The sequence below is a fragment of the Anopheles coluzzii genome, chromosome X (genome assembly GCF_943734685.1).
Source record: "Anopheles coluzzii chromosome X, AcolN3, whole genome shotgun sequence".
Taxonomy (NCBI): Eukaryota; Metazoa; Arthropoda; class Insecta; order Diptera; family Culicidae; genus Anopheles; species Anopheles coluzzii.
This window is the reverse complement of record NC_064669.1, coordinates 126,346-148,583: the sequence shown is the minus strand read 5'-3', so window position 1 is coordinate 148,583 and position 22,238 is coordinate 126,346. Positions and strand designations below refer to the sequence as shown.

Here is a 22,238-nt window from a genome sequence, read left to right as displayed (position 1 = left end):
GGAGGATATTTGAAAAAGCGGTTATAAGAGCACATTGTCATAACAAAAAACACAAATATTCTCTTTGGCACCAAAATAATTCATAGCAAATTTAAAATATTTTCATTGGAAAAACATGAAGTTAATAAAAACTGGGTTATTATTATCAAAAAATAAGAAATTTTTCCAAAACTTAATCAGGAATTGGTGATAAAATATATCATTTGACTCATTATCCATGTTATTCGCATATCCGGGCGAGGTCAAGTCCCGAGTAGCCCGGATAAACGGCACTCCACTGTACCTTATTCCGGGTAGTCTCGGTTTACTTAAAGCTATCCGTTGATTTTATTGTCTATTTCGAATGTGGATTTGGCTGTGTTACAATTTGCAGGTGATGCGTTCCGTAATTCCGATGGCGGCCCCATGGTACAGTCGTCAACTCGAACGACTCAATGACATGCCCGCCATGGGTTCAAACCTAGATTGGACCGTCCCCCGTAGCATGGATTAACTATCCGGCTGCGCGGTAATGAATTAAGTCTCGAAAGCCTGCGTGTATAGGCCGGCATGTCCGCGTAGGACGTTACGCCAAATAGAATAAGAAAAATCCTACTGAAATTATGCTCGTTGAAATTAAAAAAATAAATTGATTAAATGTGCTTTAAACAATATTTCCTCCGGCTCATGTGTTTTTTATTCATAGAAATAAGCTTTTAAATTAAGATCTACAGAACATCCGACATGCGACCGGTTCCATATGGCGCTATAATTTCTTCATTTATAGCTTCCGTTGATCTACAGCAACCACTTGACGATGTAATAGTTTCGCTTCCCAACCCGCAGCAGCGATATCCGATTGGACAGGATGTGCACTGAGGGTGACAGCACCTCGGCCGGATTTTTGGCCTTCTTCAGATTGATGCTGAACCCACCGGCACCGATAATCCGTTCCGCATCTGCACGGCTGGGAAAGCAGCGGGCCCGCAACGCCACATCCAGCACCGTCATGCCCGGCTCGGGCAGTATCTCGCACAGTGGTGCCCCGCCAAAGCTTTGCGCCACGTCCCGCACCTCCAGCTGCTCGAGCGTGGAAAGGTCGCCGTTGTACAGTGCCCGACTGATGGCCATCGCCTTGTACAGGCCCGCTTCCCCGTGCACCAGCTTCGTCAGCTCGCCGGCCAGCAGCTTCTGAGCTTCCCACAGCTCCGGCGTCCGCCGGTGCCTCGCCATCGCCTGCTCGATCGTCTGCACCGGCAGAAAGGTGAGCAGTCGCAACAGCTTCTCCACCTCCGAGTCGGGCGTACGGACGAAGAACTGGTACATCGCATACGGCGAGGTGCGGTCGTCCGACAGCCACACCGCATTGCCCGCCGACTTGCCGAACTTGTCGCCCTCCTCGTTGGTGACGAGGGGCAGTGTCAGCCCGAACACTTCCTTCCCGTCTGTGCGGCTGATCAGCTCCTGGCCGGACATGATGTTGCCCATCTGGTCCGAGCCGCCGAGCTGAAACCGGCAATTGTGCTGGCGCAACAGATGCAACCAATCGTACGCCTGGAACAGCTGGTAGGAAAACTCGGTAAAGCTCATGCCGGACTCGCTCGTCAGACGGGTCTGGACGGAGGAGCGCGAAAGCATCGCTCCCATCCGAAAGTGGCGGCCGACGTTCGCCATGAAATCGACGAAGCTGTACTGCCGGTACCAGTCCGCATTGTTCACCACCAGCACCGGTTTCAGCGAACTAGGTCGGTCCCAGAAGAAGCGCTCGTGGTTCGCGAAAATCGTCTCTATTTGCCGCCTGATGCAGGTCACGTTGTGCTCTACCGCTTCCGTTTCGAGCTGTTGTCGCTCGGTTTTGCGGCCGGAAGGGTCTCCGATCAGCCCGGTAGCACCGCCAACCAGTGCGATCGGTTGGTGGCCAGCACGCTGCGTGTGCAACAGCCCGATCAGCACCAGAAGATTGCCCACGTGCAGACTGTTGGCGGTTGGATCGAACCCGGCATACACTGTCTGGCAGGTGGAGCCTAACATCGAGCTGGCTTTATCACTAAAATGTGTAACCAAACAAAATATAAGTAGATCAAAACACAATCGATAAAGGGATTGCAGCTGGCTTCTTACGCACATCGTTTCCGCTGGGAAAACGTCCTGTATGAAACCGCGGTCTCTCAGCTTTAAAATGTTTCGCTCTGTGTACCATCGTGCAGGCTGTCGCAGCAATGTTTTGAGTCTTGCCTTGAGCTGAAATGTTCGTGTGCTAGCCAACATCAAAGGGTTTTTTTTATCGAACTCACAGGAAAATTAGTGGAGAGAAAATGCCGCTTTGATGTAACCGGCTGGCGGTTGTTTATTTACCTCCGACTGACAGCTGCGTGAGTGCGTGCACGAAGAAGCTTTTATGGCGAAAGCTTTATAGCTGTTGGGCCTTCGATTGCTTTAAACTATACAGGCGATCCCCGACATACTCGGTACCTCTTAAACGCGGATTCGGAGATACGCGGTCTTCTAGATTTTACAGTTCTCTGAATAAATTGTACTGATTTTACACATCAATTGTCAAATGCCATCTAATTTCCGTATTGATCGAATGTTAAAAAGCCATTTCAAAAGGTTTGAAACTGTTAAATTCAGTCAGAATCATATTAATTAGAATCATAATTAATTTGGTGGCAAAAACCACCCTCTACGTACAAAATTACACGAACGTTTGTGATATTTTGGTTGGAAATTACAAGATTTGACATACGCGGAAATTCGAGATACGCAGTATTTTGCGTCCGTTTTTGGTCCCAATTAACCGTGTATCTCGGGGACCGCCTGTATTTGACTTGCGTTGGATTGAGTTCACACGGACTGGGTGTAACCAAAGTGGGTTTATTATACAGGTGGGCTTATTCCGAACAATTTGACAGCCGTGCTGTAGAAAAAAAAAACGAAATGACAGGAGGGGATTTGATCATTTGTTGATGTAGGCGTGTGAATTCCAATGGCTGTTTTGGTTGATGTGTCGTAGTATGGGTGAAAAACTACGTATCATACGGACGTCACACGAGGCGTTAACTCAAAAAGTTTACGCTTGATTTGTATGGGAGAGCGTAAACTTCCTGTCAAAAGATTATAGGGTTGTATTACGGACGTCACACGAGGCGTAAACTCAAAAAGTTTACGCATGATTTGTATGGGAGAGCGTAAACTTCCTGTCAAAAGATTTCAGGGTTGTATGGCTGAAATCCAGTTTACGCCAAAGTTTACGCTTCGTGTGACGTCCGTATATGGCTGAAATTCAGTTTACGCCAAAGTTTACGCTTCGTGTGACGTCCGTATAAGGGCAGTGCAACGCTGATGGGATGCGATTTTATCGGACAAGATTTATATTTTTTTGAGTTTACGCCTCGTGTGACATCCGTATTACAAAGAAAAGTTAGCATGTGAACTAGTGATGGGCGTTTCGGAGCACACCAACGGTTCCGTAGCGGGCTTCGACTTTTGCCCGGAGCCGGCTCCGCACCAACGGCTCCGGAGCCGGCTCCAGCCCAACGGGTCCGGAGCCGTTAGCGTGATTATTACGTGGTATTATCCTAAACGATTTGACAGCCATGTGCAAGGACTGTGTAGGAACGAGGTCAAGGTGGAATGTATAATGAGGTGTAGTTATAGCGCTTTTGGCGATCCCCCCTCTGGGCTCCGATTTTGACAGATGGTTTTCCGCTTATATATGTATTGATGGATTTTTTACGTTTTGCATGGTCAACATTTGGTGGAGATCAATTTGGGTGAATATTTTAGTTTATTAGAACACAGCCCGTGATTTCAAATGGAAATTTTCCTTCTAGAACTTGAAGCGTTCGCCAAACGCGGAAAACTAACTGTCAGTTTTCTTCGTCGATTCTTCTTCCACTTAGCTGTCAAAACGGGCTTATAACTTGACCTGATATCTTTACGGTCCTTGAACGAGGTCAAATATTAGCAAAAATCGGTTTGGCCATCTTGGATGCCATTTGACAGCACAGTGCCCTTGAAAAATCATCAAATCTAATACTACTAGAAGCATACATACTATTCCTGTAAAATTTATAAACTAATTAACAGTTTTCTCGCGATAACCAGCCCGATTCATCATTAAAATCATAATTAAAATTTCAATCGAAAGGGGCTTTCAGATGTCAAACTGCTGTAACGAAGTTTTGGCTACTTGTCAAATCGTCCTACATTTTTTGACCTCGTTCCTACACAGTTCTTAGCCATGTGGTAAAAAAGTGAATACAAAACGACAGGAGTGGATTCGATCATTTGATGATGTATGCGTTTGACTTCCAATGGCTGTTGCTATCGTAGTGTGAGTGAAATGATATAGCGCGTGGCCAAAACGCGAGAAAATGAACTGAACTGAAATTATTCCAACTTTGTCGAAATTGCTTACCAACTGCAAAAAAGAGCTTTTCGCGTGGCCGCACCAAAAATATACACAAGAACGACAAAAAGCTCAAACATCCGAATATTATCGATATTTTGTTTAAGAAGTACTAAATACGTACATATATCAATTAGAAACATGCATTTCAGCGTTATTATCATAGCCATGGGTCAAAACTGCGCCAAATAGCTTTTTTCATATGAATCTTTAGCGTTCAGCGTGATGAGTGAATCAATTCTCGAATCGAATCACCAAATATACGTGAATCTCGAAAGATCCATTAATCTCGAAAGATTTGTGAATTTCCAAAGATTGATGAACCTGCAAAGATGTATGAATCCATTCATGTATTTCTAAAGATTCATGTATTCCTGAAGAGTCGTGTATCGCTATTAATCATGTCTGAAAATTCATGAATATTTCGACATTCATGAATTTCAAGACATTTAATTTGGGGCGGTCCCATGATGCAGTCGTCAACTCCAACAACTTGAAGGCGAGGCTTGAAAACAGGCCTGTCGTAGGTTCAAGCCTCGCATACACCGTCCACCCGTAGTAAGGTCTGTCTTATCCGTCTGTGTGGTATTTACTAATAAGTCTCGAAAGCCTGTTTAGTTCGACATTACCGTATAGGTCGTTACTCCAAGGAGAAGAAGATGCACAGAATATATGAATCTTATGAGATACATTAGTCTTTTCATCCGATATTCCAATTCATTCAACTATTTCAAAAATTCATTCCGTTTCATGAATCTGAATCAGATACACCCAACACTAGAGTGACCGACCCCACCAGTGTTACAAGCGTTATCGCGAGCTTTTGTAACGCAACACGAAATCCCGCAGAAGCAGTCGAACGGATCAACGGATGATCGTGGATGAAATACAGTTCAAAATTGCATCATTTTAGCACGATCGAGAGAGAAAAATCCGGCTGATTGTGTACAGGACGCAAACGAAAACAGCAACAATAAAGGTTAACATATTTTACCACTACGTCGCTGCTGTCGTCCTTCTTTGTCACTCCACGAAAACAAGAAAACGGGCGACTCAGTGCAAGTAAACACGTTGTAATACAAAGCAGTTCATTAATTAAATAAAATAAGAGATAAGATTTGCTGTGATAGTGCTGATTGCTGTGATGCCGGATGAGCATAGCACCCACATAGCGGTGGAGGGGCGGTTCCCCTTCTTAAAAAGTGTGTCGCGTGATACACTCCACGCGGGTTCGTCGTCACCGTTGTTTGTTGCCGCGCGGTGGTTGTTTATCGGTAGCGCTCACAAAAGCTTTATCCTTTCAGGGCCACCGGCCGTGACGCCAATCAGCAACAATCGCTTTATGCTGCGTATGTTATACCGCAGGGGAAATAATTATTGTTGTTACTATTATTTAGAGAATTTTCATGCTCTTGTTTTGTACATTCGTCAGCCCGAATGACTAAGCGAGCGCTGGCTGCAAAACTGCTACGGCGCCATTCTGCGCGAAGGCGCATTTTTTGTTTTTATTTCTCTACGCTGCGCATGCGCAACAGCAGGTACCGAGTATGTCACTAAAATGGAAACACCGTCCAACTGTATTACGAATTATGAATTATGCTGTCAATCATTTACGGCTCCGGGGCAATAAATTTGTGCGACACAAGTGCACAGATCCTTATCATCATTTTCCAGGGAAAAATTACATGATGTACGAATTTCAGTTTCTCAATTTATGTATGTCAATTGAATAAGACCCTTACGGCCATAATGCGTCCTACGTCATAACTACAAAATCTGCTGTATTTACTATCAACATTTATCTTGAAGAAAATACCATTCAAATTCACCTAAACTTATGGGATTATTTCTAATGCGTACCTTGGTCCCAATGCGTGGCCCATCTTTTGGTCTGGCCTAAAGGCGCAAATTATAATCGTGCGTACGCGGGCCACTCCTACAATGGTATGTATTCTACATACGCGGCGGTATGTATTCCGTTTCATTTTTTTTTTTTTTTTTTTTTTTTTTGAGAAAAGCGAACCCTGAACATTCTGGAATTAAGTGAATTGGCCGTCAGAATGCGCGACGGGGCTGTTTTTCGCTCGCTCAACGGCGATCGACCACAATTACTCTCAATCAAAGTGATCTCCCGCAGCCGGGCCGAGGGAAGCAGCTGCACTTGACTGAGCTGGTGTCGGGGTGCAAATGGAGGTGAGCGGATGCCCTTTTTTGCTCGATAATAGAATCGATTCGCGCGATCGCGAAAACAGAAACGAGGTTAGGTGACTGCTCCCTGCCACTACCTGCGCCAACACGTTGCATTGGTTCTTGGCGCGCTTGATTGGCCGAGCCCTGAGTCGAGCCCTCTGCCAATTGACATCCCTTTGCATGTGTGCATGCGAGTGACGCGCTGTGCGTGAGAGGAACAGCCAGCTAATGATACTACTCTAGAAAGAGCAGCTTGTTTACTCGCAGTTTGTGTGTATGTGTGATTGCGTGTTGACTTGTTCGTTTTGGAGAGTTCGTTTTTTCTGACGAAGAACTCCCTTTCCAAGAACTATAGCAAAGAAGGCATGGAAGCAGGGGCAGCGAAGGGAAGAGTTATTTCGAAGGACTTCTCCAGCATCTCCAGCAAGAAATGGCAAACCGGTCGGGTCCAAAAGGGGTTACATGCAAGAGGTTGGTGAGGACGTGGAGAACCGCGGGTGTACAACAGCGCACCATGATTGGTGGACGTGTTTTGGGCTCGACCGAAACCGGTTCCTCTATCGGTGTCGCCGCGTGTCTGCGTGTTGGCTCGTTTGCGCTGCGTTTACTTTACGTCACACACCAGTCGCAAACTCTCGTTCGCCAAACTCTCCCCCTTTGGAAAAAACCGTTCGCGCCACCCGACACAAACACACACACACACACGCATACACGAACAACTGTCTGCGCCATATCTGTTATCATTTATCCATGTCATCTGCCTGCCTCGTCAGCTCGAGACTCGATAAAACATTTTATCGTACTGCTATATTGATGATTGATTTTTTATGTAAAAACTTAAAAAAACGCATCCAGCCACATGGCTACCGTGCGCCTCCATCGGCAGTGCCATTGGGCCGCGGTGAGCCACGTGATCACCGTTAACTGTCGTTTTGTGCCACGTTGTGTTCTGTTGGAATTAAATGAAGAGGTGAAGGAGGAATGAGGTATGAGGAAAAGTCGAAAAAATAGCACACGCTGGGGCATGTTCAATCGCTTACCTTGAAATGATCCGAACATTGACAAACTATATTGTTTAGGAGAGCTAAAGGCAAACAATGAAATGGCCAAAGAACGCAAGCTAATGGAAGCGCAAACATCAATGAGGCCATGAGGCTCGAATTTGCGCGTTGGTGAAATAGTACCCAACGAAATGGGGAGCTTTGACTATGAGAGCAGTTTGTTAGTTCTCTGATATAAGTAAAGCACGTAGAAGAAAAGTAGAAGTTATCAACAGAATACAGCATAAGAATTAATCAATTCATCACAAAATATACGCCCTCTGTCGGTCTCAACCGAAACCAGTTACGCGTGGTCGTGCAAGAAACAAACGAACGAGCTCAACCGCGCGTACGCAAAAGAAGAAGTCAGCGCAAACTTCGAAGAACGAGGAAGAACGGCTCCAAAGCATCCCCCTTCCCTTCCCTATTATCATGATGATGAGGTGTCTTTTGGAGATACTTTTTTTTGGAAATCGTGTAGTCCTCCTCCTCTTTATCCATCAGTTCCCTCTTGCCTCACATCTCGTCCCGTGCGTGCAACCGTCCAATAAAAAGTAAGACGCAATTTCGACGCACACCCGAAATTATATAAGCTTGCGGAGGAGCGGAGAGACAGAGAGAAGATTTCGAGGGGAGCTTTGAAGGCGAACGACAGGAAAAGAGCGCTAGACAAGATGGAAGTGGTAAGGTGCAGGAAGTCCTGAGGAAGAGGGAGGAATAAAATTCGGGGTTTTTGGTGAGTGGCGAATTTTGCAGACGTCTCCTTCACTCGCCGTCACACACACATACAAATTCGTTTGCCGTTAGCCGGTTTTTGGCGGATCGCAAGTAGATAGTAGCAGTAGCAGCAACAGTGCTGGTTGCTCGATTAAGTTCGTCAACACACACATACACACTCGCAGAGACAGTGTGGAAACAGAGACGGGCCCCTTCACGAACATTTTGGCGGGGCTAAATTTTGACTTGTTTTCTCTTCTTGTTTTTTCTGCGATTACCATGTTTGGTGTTTTTTAACAGCGACCAGCCCACCACCCTTATCGAAATGCAGCTCATGCTCTTCAGGATCCTGCTCTTGGGCAGTGGGTATGTGCGGGAAGGAACACTAAAGCAATCCCCAGCAGCAGCCAGGGTTCGCTATCGAGAGGACTAGCTAATGTGCGGATTGTTGAGTTTTACTACAATTAATCGCTGGACGATGACCAGGTTTCCAGTGTCGATGACCATAGCTTTTTTTGAATAGCCTGGAGGGTCAATTATAGCGCTAGACAACTGTCTGGATGATCTAAAGATATTTCTAAAACAATAACTTCTCGGACACGAGGTAATCTTGAAGCATGGCTGGGACTTTAAAACATTGTAATGTTATCGGAAAGGTACAGAGGAATAGTTTGATCGTGATAAAGCTCTATTTCCTGATAGTTTTGGCGGTTGGCTTTGGCTAATGCTCTTCTTGCTTTCATTTCAAGAACTCAATTTAAAATCCTCGTCGTCTCTAATATGATATTGTCTGGTACCTTTTCATGAAGGTCAAAGTTGGACAAACATTGAATTCTACCAGGAGGAAAAGTATTGTAGGAATGGTGCAATACTAACTACTTCTATTTCTAGCCAACAAGCTGAAATTTCAACCTATCACTGGATCAATATTTATCACCCCGGCTGTATCCATTTGACTACTACGTTCCGCCATATTGGATTTAGCAATTTGTGTACAAGCAAAGATGATGTATAGAATGGGGTTTAGTACTTATAATTAATTTTAAAATATCGATCCGAACAATGTTTTACCTTTCTTGACACAATATTTATGCTTCAGCTTATCAAATCAATCCTTCCATTAGCTCACCTGAACAAGCCTCTCATCAATCGACGTTTATTTACACATTTTTCAGGCTGAAATTCTGAGCCCCTGAAAAATGTCAGCCCTTCAGGCTGAAAATCTGAAAAAATGTAGTCGTCAAACTGGACATCCATCTGGAGATAATAAAGATGTGTCCAAAAACGCCCCCATCCAACATCAGGATTTTTACCAATCGAGATTTGCTTTAAGCAAGGTATTAGCAACCTAATAGCGTTGCATCAATACCTCGGCTCAACTTGCACCACTGGGACCTTGACAAAACACCCAATTTGTGGTGCGGTCCAAGATGTTGCAGTCCAGCACCATCTTGCTGGTGCTCTGTTTTAGCAACACACATCTTGCCGTGGTCGACGTCCCCACTTGGCAATAAGGAAGGAAGTGATACGGACGAGAGATGCCCGCTGATATTAATGTGCGATCGGAGGTGTTGGCCTTTCCCGTCAACCGCAACGCGGCTCCGCGATCTGCTCGGTAACGACTAGCCGTCTCCCTGCGGACGTCAGACGGCAAAGAGAAGTGGCAGGCATCAGTGAATGCACGCGGAACCGAAACGTGTGGTGCAATCTGATCCGAACCGATTCGATTCTCCCTAGCAGGTTTGTTTGTTTGTGCATTTTGCAGCTATACCGGTATTCAAGGCAACAACGAACTAAAGTAACTTAGAGCAGGTGGTAAGAAACAGAAACTCAGGAAACCAGGAAACCAGGATGGCTTACATGTCTGTAGGCGTGTACGGAGGTCACGCTCTCCGATGCGACCTTTCGTGATTCGGTTCGTCCTGGGCAAGCAAATCCAGGATTTGTCAGAAATCGGCAGCAGCTGATGTCGCTTGGCGTAGAATTTGTTTGTTTGTAAATCAATCCACTGTGTATGTGTGCGTCTATGTTTGTTACTGCCTTTTCCAGCCCGGTTGTTTAGCTTCTTCGTCTCTCATGCGGGCACCCCATCGTGCGTCATCTCGGCGCGGAAGGGATGCCGTCAACGTCACCTTGTTTATGCGCTGGTTTCGCTAGTTGTTGCGAAAAGTACGACCACGCGGGAACTAGCGTTCAATGCCATTTGCATTAAGGCGGTTTATTGTGCAACCTACCCAATGCGCATGCCAGATGCGTTTGCGTGAGCCAGGAAATTGGGCAAGAATTGCCCATCTTCTGCCGAAGAAAAAGGGTAAACGTTTGCAAAATTGCATGCAAGGTAACGCAATAATGCGCACCGCTCCAATGGACGCAATTGTCCCTGAATTGCTGAAAGTATCGAGCTGCATCAGAGCACCAACGCGTCTATCACGCACTATCAATCGGCAGCTGGACCTCAATTCTCGCACGAAAGTCCTCAGTGAGGCATAACAAGGAATTGAGATTAGCAGTAGGAACGTGTGTGTAGTGTTCCGGCACAAACATGATGATCATCCCATTATAGTAGTTGAAAGGTTGGAAGTAGCAAGCAGTCCAAGCAACAAAAAAAAAACAACTCTGCTAACATTGCTTGATTAATTGCGTCAGTTATTGAAGAGGCGATGCAGCGACGCTCGTGGTCGGTGGCGTTGTCTGCAGTGCAGCGTCATCACGGGTTTACCACGCGGTATGTGCTGCGTAACGCCTGTGGAGCGTTACTGCGCGGTATTTTTCGCCTGCCTGTTTTGATGCAGCCCAAACCATTGTTTACGCTGGGGTGCGCGAGCTCGCGCGTGTACCTGTCAACAGTGTTTTTGCAATCGATTGGGTACAATTGCTGTGCCCCACGCCCGGACTGTTCCGAGACACTGGATAGTGTGTCGCTAGAGGTGCTTGTTAAGATCATTAAGATCTTGCTAAGGTATCTAAGGTATGTCTAAACTCTTGGCAATATCAAAAACCCCACCCCCTCCCAAACAAACCACAAATGTGTAATCTGAATTGTTTTTGATTGTTATTTGCAAAGTATTACCAATCACCACAAGAGACCTCTTCCTACCTCACAAACCATGATGTTGGTATGCTAAATGCAAGCTGTTTGCCCACGCTGTTACGACCGCATAGACACACCCTCGAATTTTCGTACCAATTTGCACCCGATTGTGAAGCGAATTAGGAACTGTCACTTAATGTCACATCAGCATAAAGGTTTTTCGCTGGCGGGCCGGCGAAACACCCGTGTTGGCGAAACAAATTTGCCAACTCGCTGGCATTCAGGCGTTAAAATAAACATTCGCAGACAAACGGTCCAGTTAGCGATCAATCGTGAAACGGTAGCGTACAATAAAAATAGCCCCAAACAAACCGCATTAAAAGCGCGAAAACAAAACAAAAATGGGCTTAATTTAGGGCACAACTTGAACAGAATTTGCAGGAAATTTGCAGCGAAGGCAACGTGCAACGCTAAACAAACACCTCCGCTCAATCCAACCCCCTCGGCAAAGACACACGGTGCTTAGTAACGGTGAGCCACGTTGGCACCACGTACGTTGCTGCAGTGTGACGGGTCTAATTAGAGAAAGGGCCTGCTCGTTTGCTGGCGATCGCCTCCCACCACCCTTTGCATGGGCGGGTGTGGGGTGTGGGGCATTTGACCACGCGAATCTGAACCAGCGCGATCAACAACTCAATTTATCCCACTTGTCGCCGCAACAATGTAGTGTACCCGGTTGTTTACGGGGTCAGGTTCGTAGTTGTTGTTGTTGTTGTTGTTGTTGTGGTGTGGCGCGATGCTCGGACGTCCTTTACCAAATGTAACGCTGTGGTCTTGTGTCGTCGTGGCAAACGTCACGTCATGCGGTCCCTGATGATGATTAGAGGTTTGCGCCAAGATATTCCTGTCCCATGGGTTGCGCTCCAGATCCGGTTTCCGGTGCGCCTCACATTGTCTTTGTTCACAAAATGGTTAGGGTTCGGTAATCATCTATAATGCGCCAAACGGGAGGTTGCCTTAAGATCTGCCACAGTTATGAGTGTTTTATTTATTAATTTTTTTTTTGCACAATCATCTTCCGACCGTTCCTATACGCGCGTCAGCAATGTTGAAAGAATGAAATGCCACACACAGGCATGAACGCATGTACGTACGTCACCTTAAAATTTGATTCCACCGCAACGCCAAACTGGCAACAAACAAACAACAACAACAACAACAGCAACACGAACAATATCTTACAGCACCAATTAGAAGAAGAAAAAAAGCAAACACACATACACATCAAATCCTACCATGTGCTAGGGCGGTCGTTTCCAGGGACGCGCGGGGTGTGTTATCAGGCGATCCCAAACCCCCAAATTTGCCCCACCGCATGTTTGTGTGTGTTGTATTTGCTTGCGCGGCAGCAGATCGTAGGTTTTTGGAGGGTATCGCTTGCCGTTTCTTCTTGCTGCTGCTGCTGCCTCTGCTGTTGCTAAAAGATTTGCCGAAAACACCAATCGCGCCTCACCGTGCTCACGCACACGCGCGCGCGCGCTCTCACCGCCTCTACGCAACGTGGACGCACCGCGGGCGGGACGCGCGGTTTCGGCTTCGGCGCGCGCGCTCGTTCGGCGGCGTTCGGGTGCGTCGCAAAATTAACTCCGAATATACGTCCCTCACAAGAACAACCCATCCTGCTTACGCACCCACAAAATGTGGCCATACGAAACACGCACACTGAGGCGCACAGCGCGCTGCCAAAAAGTTGCAAGCTCCAGCAAAATTCGCCACCCGCCCTTATCTGGCTGCCGTGCTTGGCTGACAGTGTGCACTTTTTGTTGTTGAACTTCGCTTTATCGACGTACGAAATATTAATTACAACCCCCTGCTCCCTTCGGTCCTTACCTGCAGTAGCCGAGACAGCCGCCACCACTATCAGCCGCGACAATCGATCGTTCGATCATGGTGCAGAACACACTTGCTGCCGGCATCTATAAGGGTAGGCCCTTCAGCTCACTCTCACTCGCATCCCCACCCCACTCCCTGCCTCCAAATTAGTTTTATACAGCGCACTTATGCATGCTAGTGGTGGTGGTGATGGTCGTGGTCGTCGTGAAGCTCGCCACGCGATTACCGCTCGCCTGTTGCCGCCACTAACGTACGCGCACACACATACATGGAACAGGGCCGGCGGTGGGGAAGGGCTCGCAGGCCAGACGCGAGAGGAGATCACCCGACGGGACGGCGAGCGGCGGACGGGAGGGTGGGCAAACCCGCGAAGCCGGACACTTTTTATTCCCGCGGCAAGCACGAAGGCCCGCCAGTGTCGAATAGCTTCTTCAGGAGTGAACACAAGCTCAAGCCCGCCTTGGCCTTCTCCTCGCTCGAGATCAGCAAAACGAAGCAAACAACAAACAACAGAACGCGCCAGAACTGCAGCGAGCACGAGTGTCCTAACACGCGAAAAGAAAGATTTCACTTTTTTTGGTTTTTGCAAGCAATCACTCATCGTTGTGTAAAACAAAACAAAAAAAAAACAAGAGAGAGAGAACGATATTACTAGCAAAAAAGGCAAAGGTACGCAGGATTACGCTGGGCGTCATCATTATCCGATTTGTACCTTTTACCCCGTTCTGAAAGTACTGACATACACATCCTTGTCAAGCTTTAGTTTACTCAGTAGCACATCCATAGTAGCGATACGTTAAGTAGCTTTAGTGTAAGGAACTAGTACAGATACACCGAAACTCAGCATGGAGCTGTGATATTACAGCTGAGCTGCTCGCTTAGTGTGGTGTGTGTTTTTTGTATTGTTTTTTTTTTTTCACTCACTTTCCTTTTTCACACGCATTCCGGCCTGCATTTGTTTTGCTAGTGTACAGTACAGCTGTCAAATGCGACATCTTCACAAGTATTGCGATCGCTCCCTTTCTATCAACCGGCTGTTTGTCAGTAATGCTGGATAACCCATCATTGCACAGTGGAAAGGGAAAGTGTATTTCTAGACCATTCCAGTCCAGTGAATAGTTATCTCCTCCTGTCACTGTCGCAGCTAAAAGCCAGTAGGACGCTCCTTAGTAGAGCGAAATTTGTCAGTAAATAGTAATAGTAGTACGTGCTCGATCGGTACTTTCGACTTCGGTGAAACAAAGTGCTTGCTTTTTTCTCTGTGCTACTCCTCCGTTTATATTGTGCATGTGCGATAGTGTGTATGTGTGTTTTTAAATGTGTATCTGTTGTGTGTGTGTGTTTGTTTATTAAGTGAGTCCTATTTTGAACCATCTCATCATCATCTCAACCCGTTCCAGCTAGGTGACAGCCCGACGCCTACAGTGAAGCATCAATCGCACCCTCATATCCCGCTGAAAGGAAACATCGAAGGCGGTGCGTGCCATCCTAAACGGTAGACAACTCCACCCTCACACCCCAAAACACAGAGCGCATCAAGATGGTCCTGCGAAGCAAGGTGAGCAGTTTAGTAGCAATATAACTTTAGTTCCGCTTCTCCGTGTCATGTAAAGTGTCCACAAGTGTGTGCAGGCGAGAGTGTAATTGCGGTAAGCGGGGTACCGTGTGGCTCACCCAACTCATCTGTTTATACAATCGCAACGCGTTGTTTGCCGCGTGGATATTCTAGAACGATCGTGTGCGTGGCGCGCAACGAGAGAGCCATAAAGTAACAGCGAGTGTCGAAATTTCTAGACGACAATGCTGCGGGTCCCAAAAGTTGTAGCGGCGAAAATGCTGCTTTCGCCTTGCTTTTGGGTGTACAACGTCACACACTCACACACACACACACACACACACACACACACACACACACTCACACACATGATGTAGAGTCGCGGTCTCTGCTCTGCTTGCAACATCCCCCGCTCCCGTGGCTGTCCGTTTGGCGGGGGCTCGACCTCCCGTTCGGACAGGTTTTCACTATTTGCGTGTAGGTCGCTTCCGTGTCGAAGGATGGGGGGGGGTGGTAAGCGCAGAACACCCGGCAAGAGGTGTTGCTCTTGATCGACGTCTTGTACGGGAAGGGGAAGGGTAGGTTCATAGAATCCCGCTGCCCTGGAAACCGGATTATTCTCCACACCCATTCGCAGGCGGAAAACAGCTTCTCCCTTTCTGCTGCGACCACCCTGTAGTCCTTCGAACACGTTATGCCTCCCTGCCGAAGGACACGGCCCCATCTCCGAGAACCAGGAAAGGAGCGATCTTGCGTCAGCCGCCGCTACGGCAAACATACCAGGAAGAGTTCATCGCACGTTGAGAAGGCCGCACAGGGGACGGGAAATGGGGGCTGCCGCGGGTGCTGCTGCTTAGAACGGCGCGTGATCAACGTAGGTTTTTGCATAATTGACAGGCCTGTGCCAAGGGCGACAGTGATGGCGATGACGATCTATTGCCTGGGCGTTGGAACCGCTTCGGAGCACATGCTCGAGCTTGTATTGGCTACTATCTGGCGTACTATCTACTACTACTACTATTTGGCGAGAGTTCTTGGGCTCTCGTGCTGCTCCCAGAATGCAGAGCGCCCAGTCATGTAGCATGGTCAACTTCCTCTCCCACGAGCATTGGTGCGACACGAAGGGCCTCGCTTCGCCACGGTCTCTGCTGGGTGTGGTAGACGGCAATTTAATTCACGACCATTCGCTGCGTTGTGACCGCTATTGGAAGGATAGGGTGCTTTCGTGATCAAGGTACCATGTCCACGGGCTATTACTGCTTGCTCCACCGAGCTTTTGGCTACAAGTGTGTGAAATTACGCTCGCACTGGAGATGGATGGTAGGCACGAAGACGCCACCGTGTCAACAATCAACCAACGGCAGATCAACGGCAACTCCCCTGGAGGCCTGTCTCTGCAAGCGCGTGCGCACACATGGGCTACGCATCAATCAACCTCGCGCACAAACCAGGCCAGAACGTGCGGCATCCTATTGAGGCCAGCCTGCCGATGCAAATGCCGTTCGAAAGGCCGACTCTTTGTTGAGGGCTCGCCAGATTTCGCCTTTCTTATCTTTCGCCGACCTGCCGCCGACCTTGGGCGAATGGACGCGATGGCTCAGCCCTGCGATGCAAGACATCTTCCCGCACAGGATATGGCTGGCATCTTCCCGCACAGGGCCCCTTTCCACTCCGGTGCGGGTTGCTGTGACGTCACCAAGTCATCAACAGCAGCCCCCCTTCCACATTCTCCTCTGCCGATCCGGGGTAGCGATCCTGCAACCCCCCCCCCCCCCCCCCCCTTCCTCAAAATGGTAATGGTGCGCTCGTTCCCTTATCGCTCCACCTAAATGACGTCGACATATTTCCAGTGTATGTGTGTGTGTGTATGCGTGTTATTTTTGTTGTTGTTTTCTGTTGCTTTATTCCATCAAACGTCCGTTTGCGATTTCATCATGCTCCATTATCACGCCCCGGGATCCCCTTGGCAACCGGATCGGAGAGCGCGCGAACGAATCGCTGCAGTTGACGCGCACGCACACGCCTCCTGCGGAAGACGGCCGAAGATCCTGGCCCGTTTGGCCCGAGGGGCGGGGTGCCAACTACCAACCGTGTGCCCCCGAGATCCGTATCTGCGCTTGAGGCTCTGGCTGGTGCGGCGGTGCGCTAACAACAAACCCCGCAGGGCAAGGAAAAACACAGTCGGGGCCGTGGGTCGCCCGCCAACCCGCCCTTACGAACATGCGGAATGTATGTACAACAAATGATTATAGCGCATCGCGGCAAGGTAAACACGGTTTCGTGCAATCGTGGCAAAATAATAATGCTCGATTGATAAGGCATAATGCCACAGGCCGCCATGCCTCACCTTATCTTCTGCTGATAGGGCCTCCGGTTTTGCAGTACAAATTTTTGTTTTTTTTTTTTTTTGTAAAGTTCTTCAACGCTCGGCGGTGCTCTTTCTTTTCTTTTCTAACGTGCCCACGGCAAAATTAATCAAGCGAGCAGGAATGTACGCAGTAACCCACGAGTGTGCCGAAAATGTGGCGCACCCAGGGGCCGCACAAAGAAAAGGAGAGCGACGCTTCATCCGCGTGCGCGTCTTCTGTTTGCGCAAGTGCTGCTCCTGCTGCTGCGGGAGCGGACGCCTCACAAAAGGTGTGGTGGGGAGACGCGAACGAGCTTACTTGCTTACTTGCCGCCGAACCTTCTTGCCCTCGTCATAAATCTCGCGAAACCTACAAAAGAATAAAAAAGAAACACATTTTTGGCTGGATAAGGCTGGCGTGAACGAAACAATCCAGGGATTAGCAGCATTTACAGCAGAAGGCACTGTGTAGCTGTTATTATTATCAAAACGAGCTATTGGGGCGACTGTTGGAGGCGCTTTCTCAAAGCTGCCCAACCTTATCAAGGTATTCAGGAGGGATGGGGAGTGGTGAAATGGGAAAACCATGCAATCAGGTGATGGTGATAGCGTCACCTTTACACACGGTAGGACGAAGATGCCGCAGTCGAAGTCGCGTCAACAAACACGCGCCGATAGCAAAAGAGGAGGAACGAGAGTGAAAAAAGAGGGAAAGGGGTGGGGGGGGCGGGTTATGGGGGAAATGAGGGGAAACGTGATGTACTGTTTTTCTTTTTCAAACTTTTTGCCACATTTCCCGTTTTTTCTTTCGTCTGTGTTTTAATTATTCTTCAGCCCTTTCCTAACAGCTACTTTTCAATTTCTTTCCCCGCAAACAGAACCTCGTACGCTACGTGTTCCAGAATCAGCACAAGCTGATCCAGCAGCTGCTGGTGCAGGGTGGACCGGTGCGTGCATGCAGCGGGCACGGCGGCACGCAGCAACAAGCCCAGCTGCGGGTGGAGGAGGACGATAACTTCCCCAAGATTGCCGAGGTGCCGCCGCTAGCGGCACCGTTCCCGATGACGATCGAACATGCGGCCGACGTGGGAGAACAGTTCAAGGTACGGCCAGAGCGGAATGGCGACGGCGGCCGGTTGGCGGCCGTACATGTTTGATGGCGTCGTAGAGGCGTAGAACAACGCAACAGGACAAAAAAAGAAACCGGACCAATATCCCCGGAGAGTAGAGGGGTCAATGAAATTCCGTGCCAGTCGGGCCGTGGCGTCGCGCGAATGCAAATCGGATCGCACGCCGCCGTGCGCGCTGGCTCGATCGAACCCCCTTCACACACACGCCGGTGAACTTGACCCTCGGGGAGCTCTTGTGCGCGGTGGATGGAATTAAAAGGGGTATCCATCCCGATCGGGCGGGCCTACATTGCGAAACTGGAAGCGCCTAGGTTTAACGATTAGCATACCTGGCGCTACCTTTGTATTTTGATTGCGAAATGCTCCGTTGCGCAGACCGAAGATATTCTCAGTTGTCTCTCAATTTGTCACCTCAACTTTTTTTTTTTTATTTTCAACTGATTCCGGGTTTTTCTTTTTTTTTTCTTTTTGGCAGTATTCCGATCTCAGCGTTCGCTTGGCGGCACCGCACCAGCTCAACCCGAAGCCGGACGTGGACGACCTAGCGTTCGGCAAGTACTTTACCGACCACATGCTGAAGGTGCCGTACCACCGCCGGCTCGGCGGCTGGCAGAAGCCGGAAATTACGCCGATGGAAAACCTTAACCTGCACCCAGCGGCAAAGGTGTTCCACTACGCGATCGAGGTAAGCTCCAGGACGGCACAGAGATCGTAAACTCTTTTGCCAGAAAAACTAACCTTCTTGTCTTGTTTGCGCTCTCCCCTTCCCCTGCAGCTGTTTGAAGGCATGAAAGCATACCGTGGCTACGATGGCAAGATTCGCTTGTTCCGACCGGAGATGAACATGGCGCGCATGAACGTTACCGCCTACCGGTCCGGTCTGCCCACGTTCGAGGGCGAGGAGCTGATCAAGGCGATGGCCCGGCTGGTCATGATCGATTCCGAATGGGTACCGCACACCGAATCGGCCAGTCTGTACATCCGCCCGACCCTGATCGGCATTGAGGTAAGTCAGTGGGGCGGCAGTTTGCATTTCCACGCAGGTTTCATGCTGATAATTGTTGTTAATTGGCTTTCTTCTATGTGATCCCTTCCACCACCCAACAGCCAACGCTAGGTGTTGCTTCTTCCGATTCTGCCCTGCTCTACACGATCCTGTCGCCCGTCGGACCGTACTTCAAGCCGGGCGCTAAGGGGTTGAAGCTGTACGCCGAACCGAAGTACACGCGGGCATGGCCGGGTGGTGTCGGTGACCGGAAGGTCGGCTCCAACTACGGACCGACGATCCACGTGCAGCAGGAGGCTCTGCGGCACGGTTGCCACCAGGTGCTGTGGCTGTACGGCGATGACCATCAGCTGACAGAGGTCGGCGTCATGAATATCTTCATGCTGTACATGAAGGAGAACGGAGGTACGCGGGCGGGCTTGTTTACCCCAAAAATCCCTTTTCTTTCAAGAGTCCCTAATCAATATAACACCTTTATCTCTCTCTCTCTCTCTCTCTCTCTCTCTCTCTCTCTCTCTCTCTCTCTCTCTCTCTCTCTCTCTCTCTCTCTCTCTCTCTCTCGCTCTCTCTCGCTCTTTCTATTGCACACCTACAGAGCGCGAGCTGCTAACACCTCCGCTGAACGGTCTCATCCTGCCCGGCATCACGCGCGACTCGATCATCCGCCTGTGCCACCAGTGGGGTGAATTTTCCGTCCGCGAGCAAAAATTCACCATGCCCGAGATCAAGAAGCTGTCCAAGCAGGGACGGGTAAGTGTGCATTCGGAACCAGTCAGCATCTGCTGACCATCGCCATTCTGACATCCTTTCATGTCTCTCTCTCTCTCTCTTTCCAAACAGCTACTGGAACTGTTCGGCGCAGGTACGGCAGCCGTCATCAGCCCGATCGAGCACATCTCGTACATGGGTGAGGAGATCCACGTGCCAACGGAAAGCCACGACAACCCGCTGTATCGGCGGTTGTACAACACACTTACCGACATTCAGTACGGTAAGCTGGATCATCCGTGGGCCTACGTCATAGACTGAAGTGAGTTAGCGTGGGTGTCACGTTTAATGATCCTCCCCGCGACAAGCAGGACCATCCAGTAGGTTCAGCAGCAACCCTACGCTGTCCTTCCCAATTCCAAAACTACCCCTCCCCCCCTCCCCTCTTACAGGTTTTGGAAGTCCTGCAGCTACGGCCAGCTACACTCCTACTATCCTCTCTGTATATACTATATATTGTTTCTTAGTACAGTAAGTCATTGCGTCTCTCTCGGTACCTCGCTCTCAGATACGTTTAGCGGACACACAAAAATTAGCGCCTTCCTTTGCCCTGTTGTAACCACCAATGTCTAATGATCTTCATCCGGTTCAAGTGTTCTTCTTCTGCATCCGACACCCTATCCTTTCGCATCCGCATCTCCCGGCCCGGTTACATGCCCTGACTTTCCAACTCCAAAATTACTTGTGATAGAGTCGTGTTTGTGAGAAAGCGAGAGAACGAGAGAGCTCATTCCTGTTTCGCTAGGATAGGGTACGAGTACACAATAGTTGCCTAGGCTAGACGGTTAAGTAAGCGCTCAAAGGTGTACACCCAAGGCGTACTACCGACTCTCTTCCGAGAGCCGTGTTGTGCCAGCAGGCCATTCCGTTTATAGGTTCGAAGTTTTTTAGCAGTTGTATGCCCTTTTGTATGCGAATGAACGGATCGCCCACTTTCCATTGTTGCCATCGAACGGATGCGGAAAAGGTCGCGGGAGCACACCTGCACTCCTTTAACCTTTCCTGCCGGAATCGTGCATTTACTAGTACTGTAAGATAGGGTTTGCCTCCATTTCTTGTGTATTTATAAATCGTAGTGCGTGCGCATGCATCGATAAAACGAAAAAAAAAAAACAAAAAGCATTCCTGCAAACAGCGGCTAGACGGCCTCGAGGAGCTAGACACGTTCGAATCAGATGATGTATGACAAAGCAAACGTATACTGGCACGCGGATGATTCTCCTCGGCGCGTTTGATTCGTCACCACAATGTCGTGTGGTTGCTCTACTCGCAATAACACATTCTGGAATGGCAGAACGACAGAGAGTGAGAGGAAGTTAACGTTTTGTCTGTCCATCCAATGAAGTATCCCCTGTACGGCTTCTGTTTCTAAGTAGACTCAGCCACCGCCAAGTGTCCCGGCTCCTTAGGGTCTGTCAGGATATTGGTTTTCTCTTGTGATAGGGCCTTTCTTAGGTATTTCTTTAGATTTTAAGTTTTTTTTTCTGTTCGCTTAGCTGTTTTGGCTACGCGTGTAGGCCGTAGTAATAAACATATTTTATTTTTCTTGTTTAGAAAAGAAATTTGTCGTACAAAGGAAGAAAAAAGTGCATTTCCCCCTGAATAGATTGGCTCTTTTGTACATATAGCGAAAAGTAGCCACTAGCTTGCGGATTGGAAAGGAGGAGAGTATTATGTTCTACCTTTCCACGTACGCGGTCCTGTAAGTGGCTCGCCTATAGGAGAAGAGAAGTTAATGCTCTCTCCCTACTACGGCCAGTACCCATACGTACCCTCAAACCAATTGTGTGGACGAATGGACGACTGGCGGCTCCATCGCAAGCATAAGCCTATTCCATAGGAACTCTAGCGTTTAGCGTGTCCTTAGTATCGAAAGTGTCATAAGCTACTGAAATTGTGTTAGCAAAGCAAAACAGAAAACAATAAATCATTGAATGTGTTATACCTTATCCTGGTAGATGCTCCGTCCCATATCCGAACACAGCGCTGCTTGATCAATTATCCCAAACATGAGCTCATTGCAGCGACCTAGTACTCGTAGAGCTCCGTTCGGTTGGTTTGTGTCTTGGATGTACCAATAGATGGCGCCAAAGAGAAATACGTTGACTATCGATGGTCGGTTCAGACAACTCGTGTGCAAAAGAGATTTTTTTTCAAATCAACCTGAATCA

General features: G+C 48.5%; 3 protein-coding genes across 10 annotated transcripts in view; 2 read left to right on the top strand and 1 right to left on the bottom strand.

Annotated features, from left to right (window-relative positions):
• LOC120953861 (histone acetyltransferase p300) overlaps positions 1-22,016 on the top strand; it is a 277,036-nt gene extending 255,020 nt beyond the window's left edge. For all 7 annotated transcript variants that reach the window (XM_040374206.2, XM_040374196.2, XM_040374239.2 and 4 more), the window contains exon 18: positions 20,871-22,016. The gene's annotated coding sequence lies outside the window, so the exon portion shown is untranslated. The remainder of the gene's footprint in view (positions 1-20,870) is intronic.
• LOC120956833 (tyrosine--tRNA ligase, mitochondrial) lies at positions 654-2,969 on the bottom strand. Its single transcript, XM_040378600.2, has 2 exons — positions 2,105-2,969; positions 654-2,026 (listed from the first exon to the last, which is right to left on the bottom strand). The coding sequence occupies exons 1-2, from the start codon at positions 2,245-2,247 to the stop codon at positions 778-780; spliced, it is 1,392 nt and encodes a 463-aa protein (XP_040234534.1). The 5' UTR covers positions 2,248-2,969; the 3' UTR covers positions 654-777.
• On the top strand, positions 13,658-22,016 carry LOC120947461 (branched-chain-amino-acid aminotransferase, cytosolic). 2 transcript variants are annotated; one of them, XM_040362819.2, is made up of 8 exons: positions 13,658-13,930; positions 14,666-14,819; positions 18,042-18,266; positions 18,769-18,978; positions 19,069-19,299; positions 19,401-19,704; positions 19,895-20,049; positions 20,140-22,016. In XM_040362819.2, exons 2-8 carry the CDS (start codon positions 14,802-14,804, stop codon positions 20,326-20,328), a joined length of 1,332 nt encoding a protein of 443 aa, XP_040218753.1. In that variant the 5' UTR covers positions 13,658-13,930; positions 14,666-14,801; the 3' UTR covers positions 20,329-22,016. The 2 variants fall into 2 exon arrangements, with proteins under 2 accessions (XP_040218753.1, XP_040218743.1); XM_040362809.2 differs by having other exon boundaries at positions 14,662-14,819.
• Positions 22,017-22,238: the final 222 nt, after the last annotated feature.